The 7,120-nt window shown below is 38.5% G+C and overlaps 1 protein-coding gene across 1 annotated transcript; it reads right to left on the minus strand.

Moving 5' to 3' along the window:
* Nucleotides 1-4,682: 4,682 nt before the first annotated feature.
* Nucleotides 4,683-6,839, minus strand: LOC145557840 (uncharacterized). Its single transcript, XM_081619023.1, has 6 exons — nucleotides 6,682-6,839; nucleotides 6,403-6,588; nucleotides 6,270-6,320; nucleotides 6,054-6,138; nucleotides 5,866-5,964; nucleotides 4,683-4,787 (listed from the first exon to the last, which is right to left on the minus strand). The coding sequence occupies exons 1-6, from the start codon at nucleotides 6,837-6,839 to the stop codon at nucleotides 4,683-4,685; spliced, it is 684 nt and encodes a 227-aa protein (XP_081475149.1).
* Nucleotides 6,840-7,120: the final 281 nt, after the last annotated feature.

The raw sequence follows: 7,120 nt of genomic DNA on the forward strand, positions 1-7,120 counted from the left end.
TCCCGTCTGACGGTGGGGTTCCCCGTGACACGGGACACCTGCTGTGACACGGGGGTTTCCATGTCCTTTCCGCGTAAACCCTTAATGCGTTTTCTCCCCCGTTCACTAAATATTTCCCGCGTCACACAAAAGTACACCGTGTCACGGGAATGTTTCCCGTCTTACGGTGGGATTTCTCGTGTCACGGTACACTTTGCCGTGTCGCGGTATACTTTTTTAGGGTTTTTATCATTTTAGGGTTCCGTGTGTTCCCTTAGCATATTTTTTTCTATAAATACCCCCTTCATTTATAATGTGCGGGGCATCAATTAATTCTCTATTTTTCTCTCTTCTATGCTCTAGCCTAAACACTAGTCTACCCGTCTTCTTTCAAAATTCCTTCTTCAAGCATTCCAAGGAGTCCATACTTTACTCGTGGTTCTGTCCTTAAGCCAAGGCGTGAAAGTTGCAAGCAAATAGAATCAAATTTGGAGCGAATTGAATATTTTGTTTGTATGCCATTGAGATCGCAGGAATCACTTTTCACTATAAGAATCGAGTAGAGGCCAATACGGGCGAATGTGACTCCATGACTCATTTCGTACCATCATCCCCAATCCTCCTTTCGTGGTTCCGAACCATATGGAGTTAGTAATCTCATGGATTATGAATGGGGTGTAACCTTCACGGGTCAATCGTTGTTGTCTATCGTTGTCCCTTATCGTGGTTGCCTTTTTATGATCCGTGAACGGTTTAAAAGTTCCTTAAAAACTTGTTGGCGGCTCCCTACTTTCCTTGTCCCTAATCGTATATGTCAATTCCCACTTCCTATGAGTGCCAAGCATATTCACACATGCTTTAACGTAGGCGCACTTCGAGCGACGCCTACAATTTGGCAACTCCACTGGGGAGGATTCTTGGTTATTTATCTATTTGAGTGATCGGTATTTAATTAAGATGAGTGGATGAGACTTGAAAGATTCTTGAAAAATATTCCTGTGATAAATTTGGCATTTTTGCATAAGCATAGACGTTTTAACGTCGCATTTAGGTCTGTCCCGTAGGAAAAATTGAATAACTTGATTAAGTACAAAGGAAAACAGGGCACCAGTCAGACTTTCTGACTGTCGTGCCACGGCAGAATCTGCCGTGTCACAGTGCAGTACATCGTCTGACGGTGTGCAGTACCGTGGCACGGGAATCTTTGCCGTGTCACGGCAGTCCTAAAATCAGTCTGGTGGCTTGTTTTCTCTTCTCACAGTCAACTTCCTTCGATTTTTCTGAAAAAACATGTGTGTTCTACATGCGTCTTAGCCCAAGGGGATTTAAGCTCTATCGACCCAAAAACGCTCATGGAAATAAGGGTTCATCCGAGTTATTAAATCCACCCAAACCATGGAGTCGAGTTTGATTTCATCACGAACTCGCGGAGCCGCCCGTTGGCATACACCCTCAAGGGAGGCTGTCTTGCTAACGCGTCCAAACTCTTAACCATGGTACCCTTTTGACACCCAAAGCTTGACCAATAGTTGAACATAGATCTTGACCCTAGGTTGCGAACTTTTTTTACATCATCGTGACTAAATGCTACATGCATGGTTTTTTTGGTGCTAACCCTGATGTGTTTGCTCTTTTTGTTTAACCCGTGACCGAGGGTTTTTATTTCCACATAGTAATTAGTACAGACCTAAAAGCGACTAAAATATGGAAAAAATCACAAAAAAGACATGGAACTGAGCACCGTGTCACGGCAAGTCCTGCCGCGCCACGGTGAACAGTGTCGTGACACGTCGCTTTCTTCCGTCTGACGGTAGACTGCACCGTGTCATGACAGTCAGCACCGTGACACGGTGCTCAAGAGAAGTGTTCAGTCAGTCTTTTTTGGTTTTTGTGCGTACGTATGTGGTTTATGTGTCCAGTTTGGTGTCATGTCTAGTTGTATGGTCATAACACGTGTTTATAACCTCACTTAATCATTCACATGTTGTGTTCACACACTTTATTCCGTTAATCTTGCACCATTTCATGACCATATTTTAGGGTAGTCTTTTGTCGTTTTTTTTTGTGTCGTTTTTTTTTCGGAGTAAGTCAAACGGTATCCTCCCATATTTTTTTTAACAAAAAATAAATTGAATTTCAAAATTATAGAATTTAAAAATTCAAAATTTTTTATTATTTTTTCCGGATGGGTTAAGGTTAAGTTTGGTCATTAAAGGTGTGTTTGTTTCGGTGTCACAGCACTTGGTCAAGAAGCAGGGGTAGATTGTTATGGTTCGAGTCAATACCTCAACAACCTCTTATACCAAAGAGGCGTACAAGGAAACCACCACAATCATCTCCACAAGATCCATCTTCAGTCTACTTTCAACCAATGGCTACTAAGGAAGATATCGAGAACATCAACAGGACAATTGAAATGTTGTCTAACATGATGCAAACACTCACCACTAGAGTCAACACGGTAGAGCAAGACAATCAGAACAATGTCACTGCCGCTGCAATGGACAAGATTAAGGAACAGATGAGTAAGAAATATGAAGAATTCAATTATGTGGAGCAACCTGTCATCTCTTCGTCCATAATTGACAAGCTTCCTGGGAAGTTTTCCACTGCTGACATTCCCAAGTTGAAGCCCCTACTGATAATCCGCTTTTCCATTTGAAGGCCTTTTCTACGACCATGGCTCTTAAGGGAGTAGATGTGACACTCTTCCCTACGATGTTCCCTCTTTCCTTAGAGCACGCCTATCAACAATGGTTCTACTCTCTGGAATCCAAACATGTTGCGACCTGGGAGGATGTTGCTGAAAGTTTCATGAATCGTTACAAGAGTAACATTCAGGCCAAGACTTCTGAACGTGAACTCTCCATTCTCAAACAGAAAGAGAATGAAGGCTTCACCACTTACTTAAGCAGGTGGAGGGAAACAGCTGCGCTCTTGGTGGATCCCCCCTAAGGAAAAAGAGATGGTCCGCTTGTTCATTGCCAATTTGACTCATAAGTACAAGCAACACTTGAAGTTTCTGCCTCTGAGTACCTTCAAAGCTGTATACGATATTGGAATCAATATCGAGGATGAACTGATGAAGACTGCTGGTAGCAACAATAATAACAGCACTTGGAAAAACAAGAAGAACGACGCTCCTTCTTCTTCATCTTCCAAGCCCAATAATGCTACCAACAATATCAATATCAATGATGTGCTAGCCCTTAATGCTCCTCCTCAAAGATTCCAAAGGCAAAGGAGGGTCTACACGTCTTTAGGAATGACTTATGATGCTACTTTTGAACGTTTGCATGGTCAAGGACTGATTATGCCTATTGGACCATTTCCAGAACCTCGACCAGAGAATAGATACGCTAGCTATGACCCCAATGCTTATTGCAAGTTTCATCAAGGCAAGGGTCATAATACTGAGAAGTGTTGGAGGTTGAAGGATGCGATCCAAGACCTAATTGATGCTAATCAACTTTCTGTCCCTCCAGGGGGCAAGAAGCTTAACATTCAAACAAGTTCTTTCTGATGCTTTGGATATCATGGGAGATGAAGTCTCCTTTGATCCGTTAATGGCTCGAGCTATGAAGAAGTGAATGGAATTAGGGATAGTAACGATGAAGACGTCTATCTCAAGGATATATCATGTTCATCTCTTAGCACAAGTGAAGATATTTGGGGAGACCTTGAGGTCAAAGTTCTCACCAGAAGTGGACGGTTGCAACAGCCTAGTCCACCTCCACCTCCACCTTAATCACAACCGATAGTTGATCCCATCGACCCTGTGAACAACGATGTGGTCAAACAATTACAAAAAACCAAGGTGGAAATGAATGTATGGAAGCTTTTGGCCACCTCTCACGAGCATCGAAACACTACTACAAAATCGGCCAAAGAGACCCGTCCAAATTAGCTAAAGAGACTGCCTTAGAGGCGGTCTCTAGCTAAGCGGTTTCTTTGGCTAAGAGACTGCTTGTGTATAAGCGGTCTTAAGTTGCAATACAAAAGACCTATTATCAAAGAAAAGCGGTCTCTTTAGGCTGTTGATATTTTAATATTGTAAAAGCGTAAGAGACCGTTTTTGTCAGAAAAGCGGTCTCTCTTTTTCAAAAATTAAGACCACTTTTAAAGATAAGTGGTCTCTCTTTTTGAAAAAATTAGACCACTTTTAAAGAAAAGCGGTCTATGTTTCATTTTTGAATTGCATGTGTGGAGACCCTCATGCATGATAACCGGTCTCTCAATACCTTTTTTTTTTATCGAATTTTTAAATCCCCTGCTGCATTTTATATTTGCGCCAAAAATTTCCTGAATAGCTGTATATTTTCTTTTTTCTTTTCCATTTTTTTTTCCACAACCTGTATACATCCTATTCCATATTATAAACTTGCACCGAAAATCCTTGAACCTGCTAATATATATATACATACAAATAAATTTGTACTCCAAAATCTAAGGCATATATATATATATATATATATATATATATATATATATATATATATATATATATATATATATATATATATATATATATATATATAGATAGATAGATAGATGCATCAAACTATATATATCCAACACAGTACTAATATATGTACATGCACTATCTAATAGCCAATGTATCAAAATACAAAATGTAGAGATTTGTCAAGTATTATGACTACCCTAATCTAATTTTGTACTCATCATGCTGAAATCACCAATCACTAAGGTTCTTCTGGCTCATCATGATCAAGAACATATTGAATCCATAAGTCTCTAATCTCGTCAATATCTTCCGAAGAATATGTGCAAGGGTCTTTGGGAAAAATCTACAACATATGCCATTACTAAATGAGTAAAGAAAGATAATTGCATAATAATTATGAAATAACAACAAATTAGATTTCCAAATGAGTAAAGAAAGAAAATTACATAAGAGCTATGTATTCATATCACTCTTGCTAACTAATAACATAGTATCATGACTAACACTAATCTAATTTGCTAGCTAGGTTATGTATGCACAAAAGAAGTAGCAGCACAAAGGGCAGTAGCAGCACAGTAGCATAGAATCAAGAAAAGGGCAGTAGCAGCAAAGTTTAAACCTACTGGGTAGTTCAGTTTGTCTGCAGCAGCTATTAAGTTCAGTTATCAAGAAAAGGGCAGTAGCAGCATTGCATGAGTATATTGCCAAAGTTCAGTTTATATTGTCTGCTCATCATTGCATGAGTATATTACCAAAGTTCAGTTGCCCAGTTGGTGTTTATATGTCCAAAGACCAAAATATACAAGTGAACTGACTATATATATACAGATCATGTGCATTATTCACTAAAATAAGTACTGTTACAGAACATTTTCATGCATAAATTTGGGACATTTTCATGCAGCCTCTAATAGTTGTTGTCGAAGAGAATACAACTGTTCTCAGTGACACACCTGACAGTCTTCAAAGTGAAAAAGTATGCACTATGTTGTTCATTGTTTGCAAATCATTACGCTTCATTTATCTTTCAACTTTACTATGTTTGCTAAAAAAAAAAAATTAACCACCAACTATACTTCAATTATACTGACTCATGTGAGCTGAATTTCAAGCACCTATTGAAGCACAAGCAACCACAGCAGCAACAAGCAACCATTGCAGAAGCTAAGCTGCTGGATGCCCTGTGCGTGCATCAGTGCTAGCAGCTAGCATTGTCAATATACTCCCTCTTTTTTTTATTAGGTAAAACGTTCCTCCTAGGCACGTATGTGAATTCAAAACATTGGCCAATAATGTCTTTGATTATCAACAACAACAACAATCAAACAGCATATAGGAAACACAAGAAGAAGGGGCGGACATAGGGGTTTACATATAGGCTTAAATAATACCAAGTAAAATGACATGTACTATGAATATACCTGCTCAGAAATCCATAAAACTCTGTTCTGTATAATGTCCAGCATATAGCGACATACAAAGTATCCACAGTGCTTTGTATATGCAGATTGTACAGGACACTGTCACAAAAAAATAAACATCCACACAATTTTGGATTTTATTATTGCACTACTAAGTATCAAATATGCTAACAATAATAATAACTTACACGTGGTTGCTTCCACCCAATTTTGGGATTCTTTTTAATTTTCTTGATATATTTTTGATGTTTAATACTGAATTTAATTATTCCCCTACAAAATCATTTTTATTAGACAATAAGAAAAACACAATTTAATCAAATGAATATTTTAGTAATACATACTCATTGATGATTTTTTGTGCAAATGAGTTGATTTCGTTTTCTGCTCCAAGTGGATCTAACCAATACACCAACCCATTCCATGGACTAATCACCGCTAACGTCCAATGCAGACTAGACATTGTAAAATAAATAATAGTATCAATTAAAATTTGTGGATTTAACATAACACATTAAAACAAAAAGGAACACTTACTTATCATTAAAAGGAGCGAATAATAATTGATTAACATTCTTCCCCTCATTGGTTCCAAAAACATGAGCTAAGTAGTTAGATCGAACTTGCTCGTCTGTTGTCGGTGTCAATGGTGAAAGCACATTACAGTCACAAAACCCATACAGTCCTGAGATACCTTCTTTTTCACAACGTTCTTTTAGGTGCCTAGTCCCATGAGAAGTCATATCAATATTATTAGTTAAAGGGCCAAAAAAAAATCAACATTAGAATTAGAAACGAAACTCTATGGAAACTTACTTCATGAAAACAGTCATTTGCGATTCCCCGACCTCCTTTTGGAAACACCAATCAAGCAAGTCTTCAAAGTCAAGTGAAACATCCAAACCATTTTCGTTAAGAAACATGCTTTCTGGGATAGTTATGGAGATGGTATCACCCGTCTTTTGCATTCCCATAGCTTTTTTTTCTCATAACACGCATCCAAGTAGACGTTACCTTCTCACGATCCTTGTCGATAACAACATAGCTACGAGTGGTTGATGCTCGGGAGGATGTTGATCATGGGGATGGTGTGGTCATATTCAACTCCTTATCTACTTGCTTGTCTGCCTTAATAATATGGTTTCACACAAAAATAACACGCATGTAAGCTTTAGATGAAGAAAACTTGCACATGAATCTAAAAGGGAAGATCAACAAATTTGTGAAAATCAACAAATTGACTCTTGTATTGGCA

Source organism: Chenopodium album, chromosome 9 (genome assembly GCF_948465745.1).
Source record: "Chenopodium album chromosome 9, dcCheAlbu1.1, whole genome shotgun sequence".
Lineage (NCBI taxonomy): Eukaryota > Viridiplantae > Streptophyta > Magnoliopsida > Caryophyllales > Amaranthaceae > Chenopodium > Chenopodium album.